The 26,655-nt window shown below is 38.8% G+C and overlaps 3 protein-coding genes across 3 annotated transcripts in view; all 3 read left to right on the top strand.

The window, feature by feature from the left end:
• Positions 1-5,812, top strand: part of muc5.1 (mucin 5.1, oligomeric mucus/gel-forming) — a 30,067-nt gene extending 24,255 nt beyond the window's left edge. The window contains exons 31-40 of the mRNA XM_069686063.1: positions 178-407; positions 973-1,138; positions 1,912-2,016; positions 2,118-2,158; positions 2,324-2,446; positions 2,966-3,067; positions 3,175-3,303; positions 4,228-4,267; positions 4,756-4,879; positions 5,029-5,812. Coding sequence (XP_069542164.1) covers positions 178-407; positions 973-1,138; positions 1,912-2,016; positions 2,118-2,158; positions 2,324-2,446; positions 2,966-3,067; positions 3,175-3,303; positions 4,228-4,267; positions 4,756-4,879; positions 5,029-5,203 — 1,235 coding nt within the window. The 3' untranslated portion in view covers positions 5,204-5,812. The remainder of the gene's footprint in view (positions 1-177; positions 408-972; positions 1,139-1,911; positions 2,017-2,117; positions 2,159-2,323; positions 2,447-2,965; positions 3,068-3,174; positions 3,304-4,227; positions 4,268-4,755; positions 4,880-5,028) is intronic.
• Positions 5,813-7,232: 1,420 nt separating this feature from the next.
• On the top strand, positions 7,233-13,712 carry gtf2h1 (general transcription factor IIH, polypeptide 1). Its single transcript, XM_069687260.1, has 15 exons — positions 7,233-7,380; positions 7,857-8,025; positions 8,119-8,311; positions 9,217-9,382; positions 9,497-9,590; positions 9,884-10,033; positions 10,189-10,268; positions 10,393-10,526; positions 10,601-10,688; positions 10,783-10,871; positions 11,299-11,416; positions 11,850-11,940; positions 12,231-12,346; positions 12,855-12,947; positions 13,033-13,712. Exons 2-15 carry the CDS (start codon positions 7,872-7,874, stop codon positions 13,117-13,119), a joined length of 1,653 nt encoding a protein of 550 aa, XP_069543361.1. The 5' UTR covers positions 7,233-7,380; positions 7,857-7,871; the 3' UTR covers positions 13,120-13,712.
• Positions 13,713-13,983: 271 nt separating this feature from the next.
• Positions 13,984-25,091, top strand: hps5 (HPS5 biogenesis of lysosomal organelles complex 2 subunit 2). The gene is made up of 23 exons (XM_069687280.1): positions 13,984-14,130; positions 15,711-15,840; positions 16,027-16,137; positions 16,256-16,320; positions 16,455-16,647; positions 17,390-17,520; positions 17,809-18,027; positions 18,110-18,181; positions 18,347-18,435; positions 18,539-18,717; positions 19,088-19,246; positions 19,699-19,858; positions 20,975-21,092; positions 21,491-21,637; positions 21,721-21,789; positions 21,890-22,476; positions 22,856-22,976; positions 23,069-23,218; positions 23,308-23,427; positions 23,546-23,659; positions 23,736-23,842; positions 23,996-24,287; positions 24,731-25,091. The coding sequence occupies exons 2-23, from the start codon at positions 15,733-15,735 to the stop codon at positions 24,789-24,791; spliced, it is 3,372 nt and encodes a 1,123-aa protein (XP_069543381.1). The 5' UTR covers positions 13,984-14,130; positions 15,711-15,732; the 3' UTR covers positions 24,792-25,091.
• The last annotated feature ends 1,564 nt before the right edge of the window (positions 25,092-26,655 follow it).

Genomic DNA, 26,655 nt, shown 5'->3' with positions numbered 1-26,655 from the left:
AAAGTCATCCAAGAACTGTGTGATTATAAAGTTAATTTAGTTCTTGTCACAGATTTTGACAAAGACTTTAATTTAAATGTCAGTTTGATGTAAAAATGTGTGGGCAGACTTGTTTTAATGTTTTTGTCACATCTTTAATCATTGTGATCTAACTGGCCTGTTTTTGTTTTGATAAAGGAAGCTTAATCTACAATAAGACTGATGGCGAAGGCTGGTGTTTCACTGCATATTGCAATAAGTCATGCAATGTTGAGAAGCTTTCTGTACCATGTCACGCTACTACTCCTCCAAGTCCTACCACCACCACGAGCTCTGGCACTACAACAACAAGTGGCTCAACAGCAACCAGTACAATAACCACAGTGAAACCTTTAACAAACTGTTCACATCTCAAGCCTCCTAGACAGGTATTTGAATTAAGTCACACTAACATGTCTGATAAAGCAACACATCCTACTCAAAAATACTGCTGTTTTATACTGAACCTTAAATCAGTTCAGACTGCTCAAGTTATATCTTGACTGGCTTAGTGTCCAGGGACTCTATTATAACCTATTACAATATTCCTGGAACAAGGAATTTGAGTTGCCATGTAACATAAAAGAAAAGTGCCATAACCCTTGATAAATTCAACATGCAATAACAGATTCCTTTAAAATGCCTCCAGTACATCCAGATTTTTATGGGTACTTGTTTGTTGATATATATGTACCTTAGTATACCTTATTTCTTCTCTGAAGAAGACTAGAGTAGTGCAGGGAGCAAAATAAATCTCCTATATGAAGGATGGCCAACCCTGCTCCTGGAGAGCTACCTTCCTGCATGTTTTAGGTTTCTCCTTAATCTAACACACCTGATTTGAATGATTTGCTTGTTTTCAACCAACTAAAGTTTCTCAGGGGATTGATAATGAGCAAAACATTCAAATCAGGTGTGTGTATTTACATTTACATTGTTCTATCATTTACACAGATTGGTGAGACTTGGCAGAGTGACTGTGAGCAGTGTGTTTGTAATGCTGACGCAAGTGTTCAGTGTCAGCCAGTCACCTGTCCCACAGAGGAACCAGTTCACTGTACCGAAGAAGGTGGGGTGTTGGTGTATCGCATAGTGGACTGCTGTCGGAGACAGATTTGTGGTGAGTGATTCAAAGTATCACTGCAATTCATGACATAATGTTTTAACAGAGATATTTATGATCATTTCCACCATTTCCACACAAATCAGTTAACCTCTTGGGGAGTATTAGTCAGTCAGCTTTTTAAAACAGATGTATTACACTCTCTTGCTTTCCCTTATCATAGTTTTTAGAGCTAGAGAACAAACTTTTCAGTTTATGAGGTGCATGAAGCTTAAACTAATGCTCTATGATGAAACTGCAATAAATTCATTAATCTTTGATTATTCAGTTTTTAATGGAAACTGCTGTTAAATTGCAAAGCATCATACAGACAGGCATCTCTGTTATTATGCACACTGGCAGTGTTTTATATAGGATGGATATAACAAAATATGATTATACAGCACCAAGCAAGCAAGCGAGCAAAGTTGATCAATATAGCACCATTCACACTTAAATGCTTTACATTACATCACATAAAATCAAAAGGAATTAGATAAAATATACAAATCTATACAAAACTCGGAATACAAGCACTAACCTTTAACAAGGTAAGGTTTATTGCAGGACTGTTGTACTATACTTTGTGAAATGCTTTAAGTGATTTTAAAATATCGTGTATGATTATAGAAGTGTTGTGTCTTCTCTGAAAAATGTGTCTCTTCAGTTTTCACAATAAACTAACCCTTCTTTCCAGGAGTACTTATATCAAATTATTATTTTTTTAAACTTGGTGTCATTTTTATGTAAATCTCACAAACACGGGAAACATCTTACATTTCAATCCGCAGAATGTGATAAGAGCCGCTGCACATTGTCAGCACAGAAATGCAAACTGGGATTTGAGTTGAAGATCGAAATGTCAAACAACAGTTGCTGCCCCTCTTACGAGTGTGGTAAGCTTTCCAAATAACTAACAGTATTAATGTCTGAAAGACTTTAAACTAATCTAAGAATAAGGCTTTAATGTCATCTTAATTGTTGTTTTTTTATCTAGTTCCTAAAGGTGTCTGTGTCCACAATAATACTGAGTACAGGGTAAGAAATTACATAATGTACATGTTAAAATATGCTGAGGGTGTATGTGCTGGTTAAAGTGTTACTTTAACCCTGCAATCATTAAATTGACAATACTATGAGTGATATTAAGACACATATTTGGATTTAATTTAAATATAGCTCACTTTTCTTCTGCATTTTCAGCCCGGGAAGGAATTCTCCACAAACTCTTGTGACTCCTGCACCTGTACTGACAAACAGGATCAGAACACCATGCTGAACTCCATCGAGTGTTACATGAAGTCTTGTATAACGAACTGTTCAGTGGTACTTGGCAAATATTTCTGTGTACATGATGAAGTTGGGAATGCAGTCTTAAATGAGGGTGTTAACTCCTGACACCAAGACATGAAAATATTTTTGTTTTATTTGCTCAGGTGTGAGACATCTTTCTCTGAGATTAACGCCTTCATATACAATACAGCTGAATGGAACATATTTGCTGTATTTCTAATGAAGTAATGTAAATTACCCAGAGTAACAAGGACCGCGTCTCCAGAAATCAGTGTAGCTGCTGAATCTTTTTAACAAATACTTTAATTGTTTAAAGCACCAAAAACTGAACACAATTCACCAAACGTTGTCCGGCAGCAGAAATCTCAGAGATAGTTATCTTAAACCTTTGCACATCAGAATGGTTTTTAACACTTGAGCTGGAGGTGACAATCTTTTAGTAATTAAGATAAATATATCCTAAGGGGTGAAAATATTCTGTAAATTATAATCATTTTAATTTCTCTTCATGTTTGAACTTGTTTTGACATCTTGATTTTTGCATTTTTTCAGGGGCATGAGCTGGAAAAGATACCCGGGCAGTGTTGTCCATCATGCAAAAAGACACACTGTGTATTGAAGATCCCAGGCGTCCCCTCTCCCATACTTATTGAAGTAAGTACAGTGTAGTGAAAACACCTTCATATTCAGTGTCTGTAACCTTTAATCGTGGTATTTAAATGTTTTTCTTCATGTACTGACCAATTTTACACTTTTGACAGCCTTCTAAGTCTTGGTCTCCACCAAAAGACAACTGCACCAAGTACGATTGCCAAAAGGTGGAGGATGAATTTGTAACCTCAGTAAACCACACCGAATGTCCTCTATTTGATCCAGAGAACTGCATACCTGTGAGTATCATGCCATCTCGAAATGGTACTTGTGATGCTGGCTTATCTTACAGTCTACTTTGCATCCAAAATGTTAAAAGACTCAAAATGCAAATGGACTGTACTTATATAGCGATTTTCTAGTCTTTGCAGCTACTCAGAGCTGCTTTTACACTACATGTCACATTCATCCATTCATACACACATTCCCACACTGATGGCAGAGGCTACTACCTACTAACTGTCAATCAGTCAACAAATTCATACCTGTTGGCTATGGGCTATGGGTTCAGTGTCTTGCCCAGGTACACTTTGACATGTAGACTTGGGGAACTGGGTATCGAACCTCTGACCTTCCGATTGAAAGACGACCGACTCTACCACTGAGCCACAGCCGCCCCTGTCATGTGTTAATTACAAGGATATGGGGCTAGTTAAGCTATTCATGCTGATGTAATGTGTAAACATTTGGTTTTAAATATACTGACATTGTACAGAAGGCGGCATTCATATGAATATATGACTGAAGGTAAAGAAATATGACATATGGCATAAATACAAGGGGTTAAGATAACAAAAAAATGCAAAAAAGTTGTATTTCAGACCTCAAATAATGCAAATAAAACAAGTTAATGTTCAACAGAATATTAATGTTTTAACTTAGGAAGAGTTCACAAATCAGTATTTTGTGGAATGATTTTTAATTATAGCATTCATGCATCTTGGAAGACTTTCACATTGCTGTTGGGTGTTGGGCAGCGTTCAGATCTGGATTGGGCTGGCGTTGACATGTAGACAGAGATGCTGATTTAAGGAACATTTGGAGTGGTCTCTAAATTTTCTTTCCAGTTGTATATTTCCTTGTGCAGAAGCAGCGCATGTGTGACTTCCTATCTGTCAGTGGTGTCTCTGCATATTTCACAATCCATATTGTCCATATTACAGGGTACTGAAACAACTGACATGAACGGCTGTTGCAAAACTTGTAAGTATGAGTTGTTATGATAAGTTACACGCCAGAACATAAAATAATGTATATTTATTTCAATGTCAAAAAAAAGTAGTAAAAAGTCACAGATTATGTCTTCATATTCTACCAATAAATCCAGAAGTATTCTTTTAAATTGACATAAAACACAGACAGGAAGCAGATCCACACATTTGAGAAGCTGGTGCCAGTAAATGTTTGGCATTTTTGTTAGAAATTATGACTGATAATAGTTGATTATTATTTTTCTGTCAACAAACCAATCAAAAGCTTAACCAATTGATTCTATACTAAATCATTTTGAGTTAAAAGTTTTCTGAGTTAATACTAATGGACTCGTTTTGCAAACTTCTGCGGCCCATGAAAAACAATAGCCTGAACAGAACACATTTGTAACTATTCAAAAGGCTAAAATTCCACATTTAGATGCTATATTTTATACTGCCTGAGTATGTGTGTTTAAAGGTGTTATGTGTCTTTCACAGGTACCCCTCGTCACGAATGTAAAATGCAGACGAACACCACCTACCTGCAGACAAAGGACTGCAAGTCTGTTGAGCCAGTGAAAATTGCAGCCTGTCGCGGAACCTGTGGAGCGTCCTCATCAATGTGAGTATCTGAGGCATACACAGTACAAACTTCTCATTCTCATTCATGCTTAAACCGCTTGTTCAGTTTTCAAGTGGAGTATTATATTTTACAAAATAATTTTACATCAAACAGCTGGGCATCCTTTCTGAAACTGTCTCTCTTCACAGGTACTCTGCGGAGAGCAACAGTATGGTTCACTCATGCTCATGCTGTCGAGAGCTGGCCACCAGTAAGAAGGAAGTGGAGATGATCTGCTCCGATGGCAGCAAGAAGAAGCACTCCTATATTGTAGTAGACAAGTGCGGTTGCAAGGCTGCTGAATGTCTGGACACCAAAGGCTAATACAAACATTTAAGGCTAAGCTAAACTGAAGGGAAACTGACTAATATTCTTCTTAAACTGTAACATTTCCTCTCCAAAAACTATCTGAGAATGAACAGACACGTCTGTGTATCCAGCAAAATAAATATTGAAAAAATATAAATATCTTACAGCTTTTAAAAGGCAGAGATGTTGTGGTCTGAATTTTCCTACACACCTGGAAATTGGCTCTTTGTACCCTGACAACACTGTCATCACTTTCTCATTTATTGTCAGGGGGGCAGATCTGCATAAAGCCCCGTGATGACAGCACACATTTGTGTCATGGTGTCTCTGTTAGGTTTTGAAGAGGATTTATCTGTATTCTAACTGTATAATGCAGTGTTCTCAATCTTGGAGGGTGTTTCATTCTTTTACTATAAATAACTTAAGAGCTAAAAGACACATGTACGGCTTCAGATAGACAGCATGATGTAGAAATTGTACAACATAAATCAAAATAAATGACCTCACAATAGATCAGATATATTAATAAAGGAGTGCAAAGATTATCCAAACTACCGTTGTCGAACATCTGATGTGTGAAAGTTCTGCATTTCTGAATGTCTCAGTGTCATTAAAAACTCACAGTTTTTCTGATAATCTTGTGTCCCTGTTTTTATTACATTTTAATGTGCAATGTGTTTTTAGTGCAGAATGTTTATTAAATTCACCAATAATAATATTTATTTTGCTTGTAGCAGGGCACCATCATGTTTATTTAGATAAATTTATATTTATATATATACATTTATATATAGATCATACTTAATTTTATTTGTGATTATTTCTAAAGTAGACACACAATTAATCAGCTATAAGTGCATACATTGTCTAATTCCACAATAGTCCAAAAAAAATGAGTGATATCTTTTCTAAACATTTGTACTAGTAAGTATAAAATATAAAGAGAAATGAAAAAAGTACTGCAAGTCAAGAATGAAGTTCTGCAAGTCAAGACTGAGTATAAAATAAAAAACGGATAAAATCTGAAAACATCAAAAACAAATATTTAGGTAAAATACAGTATATTTAAATTAAGGGGTTTTTATTCTTTATTTTAGAAGATGTGCTATTAAAGCTCCTGTGAGGAGGTTAAGAAACAGACTGAAATTAAATCTGAAGACTCTATATGACCTACAAAAACAAAACAAACCATCAGCGACAAGATTGATTATTTCTATATAGTTATTTTGAATGCCTGAAACTGTTGGGGGGGGTGTCAGATGAAGCAATTAACTGCATGCTGCCTTTGTTTACATTTTCCAGGGCAATTGTTTAAAGTGTGTGATGTGACTGTTAAAGAAAGCACGATGAGATTTTTTTCTTAAAAAACATCACTTAAACATGTACAGGACAAACTCAGCTGAGATAAGAGGTACGGCTTTGTCCACAGGGGCGCCAAAATCAACACAAACCGAAAGTTCCTCACAGGAGCTTTAAATTGATATTGAAATTATTTGAATCTGAGAATGTTTATTTTACAGGGACCATGCAATATGACCTAGGTTGAAATATAAGAAATTAGACTGATGTGCTGCATAGATAGTACAAAATAATAATACACCTGGGAGTTTAGCATCATGAAATGAATTATAATAATTAGAACAATAATGTTAACAACTTTGTTTGTACAGCATCTCCTTTAAACAAAGTTTACAAAGTGCTTTCCATAACACAACAATAAAAGAAAATAAACAAATTAAAGAAATGATGGGTGCTTCACACAGTTAATAACAGAGCATTAAAACAATTAAAAGTAATGTGACACAAAGCAAAAAATAGATACAAAAACCAAAATATATTAAAATATTATAATGAATAATAATATTGAATAATATTTGGATCAGTAAAATGGATTTAGAGTGGGTTTACACTTTCCTTTTATTATTATCCTGAATCTTCGCAATATAAAAAAAAAAATCCGCGGGCTCCATAGCCTGGAACCATTTTTCTTTTCGCATTATCCGACCGGAACGTTTTTAGTGTAACACAACTTGGCAGTCATGTCGGCGCTGAAGTCAGAGCACTCACTGTTAGACTAGTCAAATTTCTACCTGAAATAACTAGTTACTTAATTTTGTATTCAATAATAAATAAGTTAGAGACTATGTGTTAAATGAAAGCGGGGGGTTTGTTTCAGTATCGATTTTTCGAAGGTAAAGTAAGTTTATTACCGACTTCTCCCTCAGGCTTTTCTCTTCTTGACTGTTAACGTTAGCTAACGTAACACAGGCTAGCTAAGTTGATATCATCAAAAGCGTCAACACAATAGTCGCTTCCTTGTGTGTAGGTCGTATTACCAAACAAAGAATAAGTGCGTTGTAGGGCGCATGCCATTTATTGAGGAAGTTGTAGCTCAAACAGCTGACATAGTTAATGCTTGTATGTCACACAGAGAGCTTAACATCTTAGTGTTACTCGCTTCTCGCTCTGGTCTTGCTTCCGTTAATGTCGGTTATGTTAATTGAGCAGCAGATCAAGTAACGACTATTGGTTTAAGTCACATCGTTAAATTGATGTTTATGTGGTCAACACATTCATTTCTAATGTTGTGTCTATTATTTTATCTGTCAGATCGTATCAATACTGCTGTGAGTCGTTGTCAATGATGCCATCCTATATGCTTTCCCAGTTTTTTGTTTGAGCCATGGCATCACTCTCAGAGGAGGTGCTGCTGGTGGTGAAAAAGGTTCGCCAGAGGAAGCAGGATGGCACACTGTATCTGATGGCTGAACGTATAGCCTGGGGCCCAGAGGGCAAAGACCGTTTCACAGTCAGCCACTTGTATGCAGATATTCGCTGTGAGTACTCAACATCGTCAAATTACAAGTAGTGCTGTAAGAATCATGTGTTAGTGGTGTTCACAAGCTATTCCTAATTTGGTTTCTGAATAGGTCAGAAGATAAGCCCAGATGGTAAAGCCAAAATTCAGCTCCAGCTGGTCCTTCACACCGGCGATAGTACCACATTCCACTTTGCCAATGAGAGCACTGCACTGAAAGACAGAGAGGCTGCTAAGGAGCTGCTGCAGCAGCTACTGCCCAAGTTCAAGAAAAAAGCCAACAAAGAACTTGAGGAGAAAAACAGGCGAGTCTCCAGCTGTTATTGCACGGTTTTTCTTAAAGATGAACCCTTCTATGCTAAGCTTATTCACATTCAAAACATACTTTTCTCCTGTTTGAGTAATGTAAATCATGAAAAATCTATTTTTAAAAGTAAGTTTTATTTGTTGTTTTTATTAAGTTTTTGAAGGATTGAGATTGAGACCATCTTTATATTAATTAAACCAAGACCAGTTTGACTAATATTCCCTGAAGTGCACACACACACTAACAGGATTTAGGAAGATAAATAAAGATAGATATCTGCTTTTTGCACCTGAACCATTGGAACCCATTTGAATAGATTCTCTGTATAAATAAATTGCTTTTTAACTTGAGCATGAAAGTTCACGCATGATTTAAATACTTGAAATAAAAGATCCACAGCACCAGAAATATAACTTCATGATCTCACAAATTATTTTTAAATTTCTCGAAAACAATTTCAACAAAAACTTACTAGTAAATATTGTATGACAGGACTATTCGATTGCAATAGTTTTAAGACAGCTGTACTTAAGAGACTTGGTCTATGTGGACGTAATATAATTTTTATTAGAGCTGCAACCACTGCTTAATTAGTTTAGCTATTTAATTAATCACCGATGGTCGTATGAGTATTTTTTAAGAACAAAAAGTCCAAATTGTCTTGTTGCAGCTTCTCAAACATGAATATATTCTGGTTTCTTTACTCCTCTATGACAGTAAACTGAATATCTGATGGTTATTGACAAAACAAGACATTTGAGGATGTTGTTTTGGATTTTGGAAAAATAAATCAAACATTTTTGTAGTTGACTAATAAGAAAGTAATTGAAAATTTATATAATAGTGAGTTGCAGCACGACTGATAATGTCATTCTTAAAATGTTGTTTCATTTCTTCTTGTAGGATGCTTCAAGAAGATCCAGTGCTTTTTCAGTTATATAAAGATCTCGTCGTGAGCCAAGTGATCAGTGCTGATGAATTCTGGGCCAACCGATTAGGAGACATAAACAACACAGACCCCGCACTATACAACAACAAACAGGAAGTCGGTATATCTGGAGCCTTTCTGGTGAGTACAAGCATGACACAGTTAGATGTTTTTTTTAAAACAAGCTAGCATTGACAACTTGAGCATTAACAGCATCTGTAAAACGTGAACAGACTTTTTTTTCATGCTTTACAGGCAGACATTAGACCTCAGACAGATGGCTGCAATGGCTTGAGATATAATCTGACAGCAGACATTATTGAATCCATCTTCAGAACGTACCCTGCAGGTAATCACTTCCATCTCAAGTTTGACGTTAGCTTATCAGTTGCAACAGTGATGACAGACCAGAACAAGCCTTCTGCAAGCTCAGATTTTCAATTCAACAAAAGACTACAACTGTGATTTTACTGATCCTCACACTGTCAGCCACAGAGGAAGAACTGCTTTATGAAATCAGCTTGACAGTGTGCATTCCTGCTCACCTCTGTGACAGATATTAAATGTGCAGCTGGTGTTTCTCATCGTTTACAAAAAAGCTATGACTTAATATATTTATACCAACTAACGTTGTACTTGCAGTCAAGCAGAAGTACAGTGAAAATGTGCCTCATGAGCTGACGGAGAAGGAATTCTGGACAAGATTTTTCCAGTCCCATTATTTCCACAGAGACCGCATCAACACAGGGACGCAGGATATCTTCTCAGAGTGTGCCAAGCAGGATGAAAAGGGTAGGGCTTTTAAAACATTTTCCAGCTTTATACATCACAAATAAATGCAAGGATTTTCACATCATGTATTATATCAACATTCATTTCATCATTGCATACGAGCAAAACCTCAAATGTGCTACCCTATTCAAAGCTAAAAAATCTGTCTCATGCAGGGTTAAAGTCTATGGTGGTTCAAGGGGTAAAGAATCCTTTGGTTGACCTCCTCTCCTTAGAGGATAAAACATTGGATGAGGTGAGATGTAATGGCTTCATCGTCCAATCAGTTTCACATTTTACCACTCAAAACACAATTACTTGTATAGCTTTCATTCCTCTCTCCGTCCTTTGACCTCAAGATTTGTTGTTTTATATCACAGGGTTACGGCATTGCCATAGCACCTGCCTCAACTTCTAACATGAACAGGACAGTAAAGGAGAGCAGCAACGCTGCCATCATAAAACGGTTCAACCATCACAGTGCCATGGTGCTGGCAGCAGGCTCACGCAAGGGGTAACTACTTTCTGAATGAAATATCACTTGGTCAGTGTTTTTAAGTTTTTGCTAACTGAATCTTATTTTTAAAGGGAAACACCAACTGACCAAGCAAGTGAGACGAGCAGTACAGATGGAAACTCGAGAGATTCTGACTTCTTTCAGCCTCCAGTGAAGAAGGTGTGGTGGCCCTGTAGCTTTCTTAGTTTAGATTTTCTGATATATAGTTGTTGTTCTGTAACTGACTGAGTCAACTTTTCTGCCACTTTTTTAGGTTAAATTACAAGAAGCCATTGAATATGAAGATCTGCAAAGGGAAAACAGACCAAAAACAGTTGCGTTAAACCTCAAGAAGTCTGACAGGTACACTAAGTCTGCATTTTTAACATTCCAATTTTTAAAAAACTTTTTTGTTCGTAACGGGTCCCCCAGCCCCTAATGTAGATATTAGGATGGCAAAGTCTATCTCTTCATTTAAATTTCGAGTTCTCCAGTTAATCCTCCTTATAGTAGAAAGTATCCTTTCTACTGTTTGGTAAAGTATTTTGTATTTCATTTTATGTCTAATTCATTGCTTTTACTGTGTAAAGTTCCAGCCCCTGGTCATAATCAGAATGTCACTTCAGAATGTAAATGTATCATTGTATGAAAACATGGGTAAAGGGGGAATGATGCTTTTCTATTTGCTTCCAAGAATGAAATATTTCATGTTTTGTTGATGTATTCTGGTTTGAATTCATAGTAACATGGTGTAATATAATGCTACCCAAACTTTATCTTTATTCATTAGGTATGCTCACGGCCCCGTGCCCCTTCAGTCCCAACAGTATTCAACAAGCCAGGATATTATCAACTCCGTCAACTACATCCAGCACGAGATGGTCAATTACAAGCCCAACCTCACTCAGGTTCGATCATACACTACATTACTCTTTCTTCGTCATGTATGATGAAAACCAATGCCAGATCTTGACCAGGTGCACACATACTCAGCAGTTTCTAAACGGGTTGGCTACTAATGAACTCAAAGCTCAGAAGTCAGATAACAGCACATTCTAAGATTTAGATGATGACACTAGATAATTCAATAACTGAATAATTTATTCTTTGGTCAGGTGAAACATTTTAAGATTGAGAAATTAGAATCTGCTGATTCTCACTCCAGTCTTTGACAAATATATTCAAGTATAATGAACATGTGATTTATGATCACGTACACCTGGTTGTAATGTTGAAATATTTTCACGTTACACAAGAAATAATAGTTTTCCTGACACATCATGGATATTTAATTGCCTTAAATATGAATGATGCCTTTAAAGTGTTAAATACTCTGTGCAGGTGTTGTCCAGCACTACAGCTACTTCTGCCATTGCAGCACTTTCTCCAGGTGGTGTCCTAATGCTGGCAGGAGCGCAGCAAGCCATAAGTCGTAAGTGTGTTGCACAATCACTGAATGGCTTTGATATGACTTGTTGTGAACGTTTGTTGCCTAAAGCATATCTGTAGAGAGGAGGGAGGGATGACCTATATATGTGGAAAAAATCCTTTCTGGTTTGTTCAGTCATAACCCACAGTTTCACTCGTGCTTGAACCTGAATCCAACATGAACTTGAAATGCAAAGGTCAATGGTCACGTCTTTTATGAAATGCATCACTGATAGTGGCATTGTGTCATCCATTTAAAGTGGCAGCACTTGACTATCTTTGTTTTTCTTTCAGAGATGGTACCTACTGACGTTCAAGGAGAGTTGAAGCATCTTTATGCAGCAGCTGGAGAGTTGTTGAGACATTTCTGGTCCTGTTTTCCTGTAAACACACCATTTTTAGAGGAGAAGGTGACTAACATTCACTGCAACGAAAGAAGGACAAATTATTTTTGTCACACAGTAACATATTTCCTGTCTTGACACAAATTATTTTGGCAGCAAAATAGGGGCCAGTTTGCATTTCTGATATGTGTCTAACAGTACATAAACAAACAATCAGCATTTCTAGTGTGGTTTGAAAAAACAAATGCCACTCTTGTACATAACAGTAAAGAACAGGATATCCCAGCATTTTGTAAAATCTTGACTCTGATTTATTTGTAGATAATCTTTCTCACTAGGATATTAACATGTTTTCATTTAGATTAATGCAATAAACCCTTATTACATCTACTTAAAAAAAACTTAAATTGGCTGTCCATATTTCAGAAACCTTTCCCATCAGTGTATGCCATTAAAAAGTTAACATTTAGCATATAGCATAGCTTAATCTCTATCAATAACAACACCATGTTTTCATTTTTCCTTATGATTTTTTTTGTTATCGTGTTAAATATTATCATATTTTTTCATTTAGGTGACGAAGATGAAGTCAAACCTTGAAAGATTTCAGATGACCAAGCTTCGTCCTTTTCAGGAGAAGATTCAGCGTCAGTACTTAAGTACAAATGTAAGTCTCTAAGCTGTTAATAATGACACAGTGGCTTATACCAAGTGGCACTGACTGGTACTAAACCTCTTTGACATTCCCACAGCTCACAGGGCATTTGGAGGAGATGCTGCAGACAGCTTATAACAAGTTCCACATCTGGCAGACACGACGCATGTTGAGGAAAACTTGAGGTCTGAAGCTTTGTCATAGAGAGGACAAGGAAGACATTTAAGTATACGGACAAACAGCCTGTGAAGGCTCTCCAGACTGCTGTGAAAGACAGCAGATCACAGCCTGATGAGACGTGGTTTACACGGGGGCTCAACAGGGATATCAATGGATGCTGCTACATCCCCAACTGTTAAACAGAGACTTAACTGCATCTGAGTCACAAATAACTGTAATTAGTTTCTTTTTCATTTCTTTTCTCAATGGTTGAGAGATCGCTGCCGTAAAATGGGACTTTTAAAGTGTTGTAATATGACCAAAATTCAGATGGAAGATCAGAAAAAACACTCAGGACAAGAGGCTGGGATGCAAGCAGAGAGCTGCCAACACATGTTTAATGGTTGCACAGAGCACAGGAAGAGAGCTTGGACATACAAGAAGCCCCCTCTGAGCACTGGGTCCATTTGTGGAACAAAGGCGAAGTGAATATAGCAATACTGTAAAGACATTTCACATTCGAGTGCATTAGTGTGTGTGGCTCTAATCACACTGTCACTGGTTTGTAATGTCTGTACCCTCTGTCTGCACTGAAGACAAATGTTATTCTGACTTAAAGTGAGGAATAAAGCTTTTGTTCATGTCTAATGAAACTGCAGTATTTCATGAAGTCAATTTAGCTCAACTAACCCGCGATTATCCATTTTAATGCCGCAATTCTAACACAGCATCGCGTAGAGCTGTAGAAGTTTGCTGCCTCTCTGAATAGCTTAGTAGCTGCTTAGGATAATATAGTTTCACTTTTTCTAATGGCATCCAGGGAAGCGGCTGTTTGGGGAAACTGTCACGCTGCCTCCAGGAAGTGTCCTCACATCAGCTGAGTGAAGCGGTGACAAGACGGCTGGTTGCCCAAGCTTTGGTGTGACATACCGCTGACTTTCTCTCCCGTTAAACAGTGCAAAACATCACCGATGTAAGACAGCGGGTTGGAGTAGATTTGTAAGCGGTGACACTGGAGAGTCAGTCGGACAATTTGGTGAGTGTAACTGACAAACGGATCACTGAATGGCAACATCACTGTCTTGCTAGCTAGCATGCTTGCTAACTTGTTATTGCAAATACGCCGACTCTAAAGCGAGTGGGCACTCTGAACAGAGTCCCCAGATTTATCATAATTTCAGTTAGCCGGCGTACATGTCAAACAAAGCCATAGGGAACTTGTATTTTAATTTTTAAAGCTTGTCGGCATTTAATAAGTTCGTTTTGATAGAAACGTTAGCATCAGTGTCAGGAGACGGGTCTCGTGATACAGAGTGCCACAGCGGTCGATCGGCTCGACCCTCTTAGTTGAATGTAGGGCAGTGACTTATTAATTATTAAGCACTTAACTGCGTATAATAAATGAAAACCTTAACCCACACTAAAAGTTTAGTTGTTTAAGCTGGTCCATTGACTGAGTCACAGTAATTGACATACTGGTAAGTAAAAAAAATAAATAAAAAAAAGCACGAAAGCTTGAAATGTCTGTGTTTGTTGACTTTAACGTGTGACCGTTACTGTTAACGTTTGGACTGTTAACGTTCCACTGCCCTGTTTAGCTGGTAAGTTTACACAAGCACTGTACTTCTGTGAGCTAGCTACCAGTTAGATACTTCTCTTGGGTATTTCCATTTCATGCCACTTTACTTCTGCCTCATTATAATTCCTGAAGAGATACTATTGTTCATTATAACCCACCTCATGTAATTTGACACCTCATGTGGCTTAAACGCTTCAAAGCAAAACATTAGCTTTAACAATTTGATGCATTGTCATGTTTAAATTTTCCAATATGATGTAGTTAGTAATAATTGTGTCACATTGACCAGCGGTTGTTTTAATATCATTGCGCCTCTAGTTATAATCTTTTAATGTAATATAAAAGTTTAAATCTCACAGAGGTAAAATTCCACCGAATACTGACTTCACTGCACAAAGCAGACATCCAAATATAATAATATTCTGTAAAAAATAACCTGCTAATACGTCCATGCTGTCTGTAACATGCGAGCCAAATCATTTGCAGGAGGGGCCTCATAAATGCATCTGGATTGTCAGAAGTGTTGCTTCTGCTTTCAACTAAAACCACAAGTTATGAAAGTGAAACTACAGTTTGATGTGTTGCATTTTGTGCTAAATGGTATCCTCAAGTCCTGTAAAAACAGCCTTTTGGGCCTCAAACTGCATTTAAATTATTCTTATAATAGCATTGTTTTCTTTCCCCAGAATCCCTAGCCATAAACTGAATTTTAGTACAGAAAATTCCAACCATTTACATGACGTTTCGTTTTAACTCATGTCCAAATAGCTTCTTCCTCATGTTTATTACTACAAAAGTTCAATAAAACTGTCTTAAAGTAGAAAATATCCTATAAGTGGAGCTTGTGGAGTGTGTTACAAGAGTAACACTCTGAACACTCTAATAAGAGTTTTTACCAGGCTGGAAATTGATTAAGTGGAGTCATGAATGGTCAATTTGCGAGGGCACTGAAAAAATGCAAAGAAGCAGAGTAGTGACTTTGAAAGTCCCTTGCCTTTTTTCTTTTATGCTGTGCTGAATGTCTCACTCACTGCCAGTTTTAGAGGATCACCAGTGAAGATGCCTGTGGTACCCGTGGTGCCAGAGAACTACAGTCATGTACTGGCAGAGTTTGACTGCCTCGATCCACTTCTGTCTGCTCTCCGGTTAGACTCTGGTCGACTGAAGGTAGGTTTCACAATGTGTCAGTTAATTTTCTTATAAAATCACCAATTAACTGTTTATTGTATATTATTATTATTAAAATAGTATATAGTAAAACATGTGCTTGCTATACCTTATTGGGCATGTACCTCATATACTTTGTAATAACCAAACTACAGTTTAAAACCTTAAAAATGTCTTGTGTTACAGTGTACCTGTTTGGCAGTTTCACGGAAGTGGCTCGCATTAGGAACATCAGCAGGAGGGTTGCACCTGATTCAAAGGGAGGGCTGGAAGCAAAGACTGATCCTTACTCACAAGGTAATATCTTATTTAATATCTATGTGCAAAAACAGCCTGCACTATAGTCGTGGTGTGCAGGTCTGTGATAATTTCCATTAAGGTTTTTGAGAGTCTAACCTGTCTTTGCTTGTTTCAGGAGGGATGGATCACTCAGGTAGCATGTTGCCCTCATGATGAAGACTTTATCGCTGTTGCAACAAGGTAGGAGTCTCTGTATAAAATATATAAATATTTCATACTCATCTACGCTCAAACAGAATGCAACCCTTGTTATCTAGTGCCACATTCCTCGGTTGTGTTTTGTGTATTGTTTATTCTGTTTGTCTCTGCTCTAGTCAGGGTCTGGTGGTGGTGTGGGAGCTGCAGCTGGAGCGAAGGGGTCCTCCAGAGAGGGTCAGTGTGTCCTGGGAGCACAGAGGTCAGGCCGTCACTGCGCTCTGCTGGGACACCAACGCGCTTAGAGTTTTTGTGGGGGACGCAGGAGGCAAGGTGTCCTTTCTCCGTGCAGGATCCTCCAAGCTGGGAAAGGTAGTGACTGCTGACATGGAAATCAATGATAATGTAACTTTCTATTCAATATCCTGGTGGTTTTTTAAGCTCTCTGTTCATAATCGCATCAGCAGGCCTTAATTCAAGCCTGGTGATGATCTGATGAATTCTCTGACTCATCACTTGTCTTTGGGTGTTGTGCATACAGTCCACAATCACAGAGACACTCAAGCTGACCAGGTTACTAATAATAACAACAGCTTACTTTTACTTGGCCAGTTAAACAAAGTAAGGTCGTCCTCTTAAGAGTCCCAAGTCTTAAATACAAAATGTACACTGATGAACCAATTATGCTGTGATTTCTGACTAATAGTTTATCCAAACATTGGAACATCATGCCAATTTGGTACTTGTCTCTGTTTGAAATTGATTTTAATCTTAAACTGACCTAATTGTTTGCTTTGGAAAATTTCATAAAGCAATGTAAACATGAACAGGTTGTAGTAAATATGGGAAAATGTGCACACCACTAGCACAATAAATTTGGTGATTTTTTAACTTTTAGTGACATAGATGTGACATATATGTCTTGGATATAGACATATATGAACAATTACATGTGAATAAGGGACAGATATTATTTTTGAAGGATAATCCCTGTGATAACTATTTTTGTTCCTAAAATTAAATGTATCTTGCTTATTTTTCACATCCTCATTTATATCCATGCCATCAATGATTATGTTTGATTATGTTTTGATATGATTTTATATGTGTGAAGGGGTCGGCATTCGTCATCTTCCCTGTTCAGACCGTCACCACAGTTGACTCCAGAGTGGTTCAGCTAGGGTACCAAGATGGCCGCCTGACCGTGTCTTCCCTGAGCCGTTGTTACCTCTGTGACACAGAGAGGTGAGAACCAGCAAGGCTCTGACAGATTGTTTGTAGGGAGATATATCGACCCATATGTCGATAAATATTTTCCCTTATTCAGTGTCTTTTAGGAAGATGATGAAGCTATATTTCAGTAACTGTTGTAAAAACTGATCTTGGCATTTGGTCTGTCTCTTTTTGGATTTTGCCCTGTACAGTATAAGCAGATAATAAAAGAAGATGAAAGAAGAATAGTTTATTTTCTTTTTCAACCATTTTTTGTGTTGTGATAAATAAATAAATCTGTCCGTCTTTATCTGTCCTCAGGGAGAAGTTCTGGCGTGTTGGAAACAAGGAGCGTGATGGGGAGTATGGAGCTTGTTTTTTCCCTCAGAACAGGGGCTTGTTGGTCGGTCAGCCCCCCCTGCTGTACTGTGCTCGGCCGGGATCTCGAGTATGGGAGGCCAATTTTAATGGCGATGTTCAGAGCACCCACCAGTTCAAACAGCTGCTGGCCTGTCCTCCTCTGCCTCTCATCACTTACAGGTGCTGATTGTTCCTGTTTTTAAGTTGACTTCTTTTAACGACCAAACTCCTCATTTGTCCTCTGTTTCTCTTTTACCTTCAGAAATGAGCCACAATACAACCCCCTGCAGAAGACCCCCCAGTCCATCGCCTTCCCTAAACTGCTGTATTTGGGGTAATGTTATTTTAATTTATATATTTTATTATCAGAGTTTTTAGGTCCCTACTTGTGTCAAATGCACAGTTCTGAAAACATGGAAAATATTTAATTACAAAACACAACTTCCGTCAATAGTCATTGTATCATTGTGAAATATTAACACTTTATTTATTTGTGTAGAGACCAAAACTTGCTGACTTGGACTGATTCAGCTATTTATGTCTTCACACCTCAGAATGGACAAGTGCTTCTGTGGACTGAAGCCAAAGGTGCTGCTTTCTGCTTTCCAAAAATCCTTCATCTAGTCCTTTAGTTTTGTTCTAATTTAATGTAAATTGATTGCAACCTATTCCCTGTTTTTTTTTTTTTTAGACTTGGTTGATATCGCAGTCTACCGCAATGAGCTCTTCTGTCTCCACGGTAGCGGACGTCTCTCCCACCTCTCCCTGTTATCTGCTGAACGATGTGTTGAGCGTCTGCTACGGAGGGAGTCCTGGCCTCTAGCTGCTGTAGTCTGCTGTATGTTCCAGCACACAATCACCACCGGCAGGGTAAGATGGCTGCTTCCCATGTGATAAGTCTGTGTTCAGTGCTAAGATTCCAGTTTTATCTGGACTTTCTTTGTTCCTTAGATTAAGATTCAGAATATACCTCAGGTGTTGCTCCTTGAATGCCTGAGCATAAAAACACATAAATATGCAGGTGTTGGATATGGCTCCTGCTATTGCTAAGAAATATGTAGGTAACTTTAAAGCACAAAGTAGTTATTCAAAATATAAGAAACATATTACAAATAGTTCATCTTGTTTTGTGCACATGGTTAAACCAAACATTACATTTTCAGTCTACAGGTTAAAGTTTGTATAGCACTGTTAGTAAAGTATTAATGAAAGTATTTGACATCATTCATGTTTGATTCAGGCCAGGAAATCCATCCCCATCGACCGCCTTGAACATCTCAGGTCCCAGCTCAGTTCCAGCACACACCAGGAGCTGATTGGCCAGCTGGAGGAAGTCATCTCTAAACTAGAGCCTCTGGACTCCGCCTCCAGCAGCCGCAGAAGCAGCATCTCCTCACATGTAAATAACTTAAACTTTATTTAGATGATTTCTCTGTATAAACATTTTAGCAGGTTTTAACATTAGAACTAAACTTGTTTGTGTGAAGTCAGCAAACATTTTTGTTAACTTCTTTCGTAACTGTCGTTAACATAGAAGCACAGCACTGCTCAATCAGTCAATCAGTTTTATTTATAAAGTGGCAAATCATAGCCATGGTTATCTCAGGACACTTTACAGAAAGAGCATGTCTAGACCATACTCTGTTATATTGTTTAGAGAGAAAGCCAACATGAATCCACCATGAGCAGCACATAGCAACATTTGGCAACAGTGGCAATGAAAAAAGTCCTTTTAACAGGCAGAAACTTTGAGCAGAACCAGGCTCATGTTGAACAGCCATCTCTATTGGATGGACCAAAGAGTGAACACCAACGTCCCTAAAATACATTTTCTAACACTCCATTATGCAGGAGAGCTTCAATGTCCTGGACTGTGGAATCTATCGTGTGATCAGCCGCAGAGGAAGCCAGTCAGATGAGGAGACGAGCTCCCTCATCAATCCGTCCACGTCAGAGGAGGAGCGGCTCAAAGAGTTCAGTTTTGTGCAGGAGGACGATCAGGCGGATCATGGTAAGAGATCACCGGCTGCCAAGTAAACATCAGTAAAAACAACTGCTGTGTCAATACCGCCTCCTTAGGATGGACTGATTTCAATATTATAAAGAGGTAGTTTTTAAATGTTAACAAACTAACTACTAACAATTACTATTATTACTGCTATAAATTAACAGATATAATTAAGTTGAACAGAAGGATAATTGTCTATTTGTTCATTAATTTATAAAGAAATCATACAAAAAGAACAATTTGTAATAATATAGTTTGAATACGGGCTAATTTAAAATAACTATTTAATACTAATAATAATCAACACTTCCTTTCTACTATCTTTTTAAAACCTCTTTTTTATATACTAACTCAGAAACACTGGGCAGGCTAACGCTAATACAACCACAGGAAACCAGAAACCTACAAAGTATTAATACAAAAGTATTCATACACACTTTTGTCTCTTGCATCGCTCTTTCTTTTTCTTTATTTCTGACTGTGTGTGTGTGTGTGTGTGTGTGTGTGTGTGTGTGTGTGTGTGTGTGTGTGTGTAGCAGTACCAAAATCCTTTTCTGACTTTACTGATTTCAATGTGAAAAGAGAGTGAAATTATTTGTTCTAGTCTTGTAACAAACCAAAATAATAAATAAAACATGAAGGAAAAATGCCCATTTACACATTTGTATTTTGAGCCCTTCAGAAGTTTTCAAAATAAACAAGTAATAATAATTTTACTCTTTGACTTCATCTCCAACTCTTATAATCATATCTTTACATGTTTTTACTGCCCTCTCATGTTTGCCACATAAATAAACGTGTTTCTGATGTTACTTGAATCAAAGTGTTGCTGCGCCTGGATTTGCTATGAGATACACATTGATGGCTGACATGCTTAGCAAATGTAATCAAACTTTTAATATCCAGTTTCCTGTCTGTTCCATTGCACATGTATCACACATGTTTCACCATTTTGTTAATTTTTTGCATTGTGCAGTGTTTAATTTACATTCTCTCTATAGTGGTGTCTGGCACCTTTGCACCATCTGCTTGCACTTTGTCCTCTGCCTTTCATCATTCGCCCTCAGTGCTCCATCCATCTGTGTTTTTCCTCTGGCTCTTGCCTCCATCTTTACCCAGATCCACAGAGCAGTGAGCGTTTGGAGGCTGAGCGATCTGAGCAAGGCCTGCCGTTCCACCTCCCCCTCTCATTCCGCCCCAAACCCCCTCGCATCGCGCTGCAGGCTGTCAAAGACAGGTGAACATCCAGAGAAATAACGAACAGACATGCTAACAGCTTTTAAATAGAAGAATGAGCTGTGAAGCTTTAGATTTAAGACTTATCAAAAGATGTGGATTGTACTTCTTTAACTTCTTTTTCTCATGAGGATGGAAACTCCTATTAATAACCAATCAATCAAGCGCAGCTGTGCCTTTTCACAGCTCACTTCCCCTTTACACCGAAGACCCATCTTATTTTTAAGATTTACAGTCATTTGTGCAGACGCATGTGGCAGGTTTCATTTCCAAACATCACATTGTCCACTGTTTGAAGTTCTGTCTGCCTCCCTGGTTGTCAGATAGTAAACCTATCTGATGTGATCTCACCGCTGAGAGTGATTAGTTTCAATATTGTTTTGATTTTCTTTTTCTCAGCGTTTCTAGTTTTGTTAAGAAGACAACAGAGAAGATCAACACCCTCCAGATGAACTCTGAGCTCTGGCAAAGACCTGATTTCAGAGAGGGCGGACAGGCTGAAATGTCAGCTACCACAGCTCCGTACTCAGAGGAAATAGACAATGAGTGAGTACAGACCTATGTAAAAACAATTCTACAGAGTGCATATGTGTTTATGTGTTGGTAAAGTATTGAATTTATTGATGCAGATCTTATGATGAAATGCCAAATACAGAAGCCGACATGCAGGAACTTCGAGCTGCAACAGAGCGAGCTATGTAAGTTCTGCGCCTGATATTTTAGGTTTTCTGACTGCTATATTTCAAAACATTTTGGAAACTAAAATCACATTTACATATCACATTTTTCCAACCTCAGCTCTCAAATCCAGGATCCTTGGGTGCTGCTGGATCCAGTCTGCCTGGGAGAAACTCTGCTGGAGTGGCTGCCAGTGTTGGAGCGAATACTCGGACCTGTGGAGTTCGGGTTAGCTGCTGTGGGTGACTCAATCGTGGATGAACCGGGTGAGGAGAGGTGGGAGAGGGATTATCTGAACTTCAGCTCTGAGCAACAAGAGGAGGCGTCCTGCCCATCAGAAGCACCAACAGAGAGCACAAAAGAGGAGAAGGAGGAGGAGTCTCCTGAGCTGGGAGAAAGAGAGGACCAGTGTGACTCCGCTGAGAAGGAGCCTGAGGTTTTAAACGGGAACATTCTTCCAGAGCCTTTGCGAGTGGTGGCTCCCGAGCCTTTACCGTCAGATCTCCTGGCTAATCTCACACAGCTGGCAACGCTGTACACAGAGCTCAGCTGCTTTAGAAAACACGAGAACCAACAAGGGTTAAGATGCACGACTTTTCTGCGGCGCTACTTCTTTCTGCTGGACGACGAGCGAGTGAGGAGAATGTGTTTGCTGTGTTACCAGGAGCAGCCGGAGGTGCACAGCTCCTTCACTGAGGCCATGCTAGGTCAGAAGCGTCTCCTTTAGTCTCTCTTCAGACTTACTGTGGTTAAATTATTTTTATTCTACATGTTCCAGAATAGAAAGAGAAAAATATGCCTAATTACAAAAAGAAACACTATTTCCTGTTTTAAAATTAAATCGGTGCTTTTCAATTACTTTACATCTTTTAACCATTTTTAAAACAGAAAATCAGATAATTTCCAGTCTAGGAGTCGATATATTTTTACTGAAACCATGCCCATCATTAATGTTTAATCTCCACATCTGTAATCCAATCCTTCATTTCAGACCTCATCTAGTACCTTCGAGGTCCATGCATCTCTGATATTCAAGTAGTTTAATCTCAGACACTTTAAAAATGACCTTTTTGTCTTTCTCTGTAGATCTCACTCAGTCCAGTAAGGTGGTTGAGGTTATTCAGAGAGGTGATTTGCTGAGGTCACTGCGCAGTCTGAGAGAGCTGCAGCCCTGGAGTGCACCACCTCTCCTCGCTCACTTACACAGGTCAGTACATTTACTTCTCTCTAACACGGTCAGCTCGACCACAGTTCTAATTGACCTCGTGAAGTAAATTTGCTCTAATCTTGGTTATCTAGGCTCTATGAGAAGCATGGGGAGGCGGCCGTGCGCTCCTTTTCCCAGTTCTATCCTACAATAACTCCTGCTGACGTGATGACCATGGCTCAGCAAAGCCACTTCCTGGCATATCTGGATAACCTGGTCCAATCTCGAACTGAGGAGCACAGGTACATCTTCAAGTTCATATTTTTTTTATCAAAGATAAAAAAGATATCAAACTCTCCTTGATCAGTTTTACTTACATTTCTTCCTCTAGGTTGTCATTTTTGCAGTCCCTCCTTGAACCAGAATCACTGAGACAGGATTGGCTGGAGCTGGCACTCACTCATGATGCCCCTCAACACTGTGACACCATGACTCCTGATGGACAGCCCAGGTCTGGTTCTGTTGGTGTTAACAAATGCAAAATAACTTAAATGTTCTGTATCGATCGCTCATTTAAAAGCACAATACGTTTTCGGTCAAATGTAAATATTTGTGTGACTCTGCTGCAGGTGGCGTTCTCATTGTTTCAGTTGGGGTTATGGACGCCTCCTGTCTCTTCTCATCCGTCTCCCTGCTGACGTGGCCTCCAAGCAGAAGATGGCAGAGACTTGCCGCACTCACGGGTACTTCTAATTTTGTTCACTCAACAGGAATTGTAAGTTTACATCATATTTAAACCATTATATGATTTGTGTGCAGATACTGGATGGGCTACCTGTACCTCTGCCGTGAGCTGCAGCGTCGCACAGAAGCTTTCTCCACTATCTGTCAGCTGGATGACATCAGCCTGCTGGAGGGACCCGAAGGTAAAACTTCACACAGAAGCAGAATTATAATCTGTAACAGGCTGAGAGGAGAGGAGACACTCTATGTCTAAAGCGCACTGGCTCACAAAATATTTACAAAAAGAGGAAAAAACACCATCATAGTCTAATGTCTCTATCTCTGTCATCTTCCAGGTGTTGAGCCCCAGACTTTGGAGGAGTGGAAGCTCCTGATCCAGTTATGTCAGCAGTGCAGCACTGCGGCCGACTCAGAGCAGCAGGCGGGTGTGAATGGGAGCAGCTGGTCCAACGGCTCCGCAGACTGTGGTGGGAAGATCAGCCCAGAGAGCCTGACCCTGATGCTGGCTCAGGCAGCCGGGCCCGACCGCGCCATGGCCGTCCTGGAGGAGTGTGGAGTGCCGCTGGTCCTCTCGCCGCACTCCAAACTGGTCTGTGAGCTGCTGAGAGTCGCTGAGAAAAGGCAGAGGTGGGTCAGAGTGTCAAACTATTAAACTTTTATGAGTTCAAGAACAGGAAGCAGTTCTGGCACTATTTTCTAACGTCAAAAAGAAGCCGTGTAATTTCAATAGACCCATTTGACCATGGTTCATACAAAGCTGTGAACGGCTTTCTGCATTTTTCTGTCCCTAGAATGCATGTGCCATTTGACCTTTGACCTTGTTAATTTCTAATTCCTCATCAGCTAATAAAGAACAGTTGTTTTTTTTTATTGATTTAGCAGCATATCAGGCTGTCGTTCTAAAGACCACTTTATGGCTAACAGAAGATATAAAGAATAGCTTCAGAGATGAGACGCAGGATTAGGTACCCTGAAAGTGCTTGAATTTTACTTTTAAAGTGAGTATGAACCTCTTTTGTGATAAGTATAACAGTAATTTATATATACTATACTTTTGCTTCCTGTTTCAGAGCGATGATCCAGACGATGCTTGAGCGCTGCGATCGCTTCCTGTGGTCTCAGCATGCCTGACTAAAGATCTCTGCTGTGTGTGAAGCCTCTTTACGCCAAACTAACACTGTATGTACGTCTCCTACTGCTGCTGAAACTGTGACCTAATTTATGGACTGTAACCTTTATCGAAGCTTCCAAAGGGAGGCTCTTATCGCCACAGTGAAAACTTTGGTTTTGCACAAATGTCTCCTTATTTTTCCCTCATTCCATTTATTTGCCAATTTGATTAATATTCAGGTGAAGTTTTTTTTATTGATTCAGCTTCAAAGTTTAAGTCTAAAAATGTTAAATCTTAATCATAACATTGGACTGTCCTTGCCAGGTATTATCATGTGAATAAAAGCTTTCTGTAATTAAAAGGTTTGTTTGTTTATTTTTAAGAGCAAAAACTCGCAGTCATCATACAGAAAGTCACGCCTGGGGAACGCGTCTTTGTTCCCTATGTTTGCATGTTATTAACATTGGTCAGTATAAAGAGCAGAACACAAATACAAGAGTGGCTCTTATCCAACCTGCTGTTGTTTTTATCTGGGGACCTTAAAGATATAATCTCGAAGATTTTCATGGAAATAAATGTCTGTTAAGTCACTATCAAGCGCTGAATGAGGTAACAAAATGGTGATTGAGCCTATGGCTCACTGATGAAAGCCTTTACATTTGCAGGATATAGTATTATTATGGACTGGGTGTCTGTGGCGACATTCATGGAAAAAATCCCAAGCGGTGGCCAGTTAGTGACATGTTTTCCATCACCCAGCAGTGGTTGGTCTGCCAGAGAGGGTAGGCGGAGCTAAGCGGCTGCGTTTCCAGTCTCTGCAAGTGTTGCGAGTAAACAGTAATCTACTATGGCTGAACAAACAAAGAAAAGATCGATGACTACAGATACAACTTCAAAAATAAGTGAAAATCCAAAGAAAAAGAAACACATTCGCCGCTCAGATGAAGGCAAACAGTCTGAAAAGGAAAGCGACCGTCAGCGAGGAAAATCAAGAGTTACAACCGTGCACGTCTGGTTATCTGGATGTGCCCGTAATTGCCTTTTATCGCCATTAGGTGCCGCCAAATAGAACGAAACTGAGAACTACTAAAATAAAAATCATCAAAACATGAAGTCTTTTTCTTTTCTTAAAGCGTATTTATCTAAAATATGAATAAAATCCACTTATCCCTGGACTTCAGCCCTATTAGATAGTTGTTATGAAATGAGGTCAAACCATGTAATAAGAGACCTTTATGGACGACTGACCCACCATGTACCAGTAAATCCAGCAAATGCTCGTATATTCTTCAGCTTAACATTTTTGAGAACAAAAGATTTCTACATTTGGGCTCTTGAGCATCAGCAGCTCGTACAGTCGGCGATGTGTAATGTGGGACAACAGAGATAATATTAATAACAACGTAGTGAAATGGGACTGAAGACTCACTTGATGCTATCACACACCTGGAGCATCAAAGGGAATGAGCGGGCAGGGGGAATTTTAAAGGCTTATGCTGGACACGACCCCGCTTTATGAGTCACATCACAAACGTCACAGTGATTTAATTGAGACCTTTTTCTCGGATCCTGTCCTATTTTCATCATTTCCCAGAATCCTCTATGCCTCACCTGTCTGTTTCACTGGCACAGGGACGATCAGATTAAAGATGTAGCATCTTCTAATGAAGATGATCCACATAAAACAAACTGTAGACATTATTGTGAAATCTGTCTTGGCTGCTAAATGTTTACAAATCAACGTTTTCTATCTGCTACTAAAGTTTCTAAAGCTTTGATGTACGCTCTCTGCTCTCTGCAGGGATGGGTAGAATAGTTTAATTGAAATGATCCAAATATGACAGCCGGTTTTCATCACGGGTGAGAGCACAGAATTAAATTTGA

Source organism: Semicossyphus pulcher, unplaced genomic scaffold (genome assembly GCF_022749685.1).
Source record: "Semicossyphus pulcher isolate SPU_LCO1_2020_fin unplaced genomic scaffold, fSemPul1.0.p SCAF_8, whole genome shotgun sequence".
Lineage (NCBI taxonomy): Eukaryota > Metazoa > Chordata > Actinopteri > Labriformes > Labridae > Semicossyphus > Semicossyphus pulcher.
This window is presented reverse-complemented; position numbering and strand designations above follow the sequence as displayed.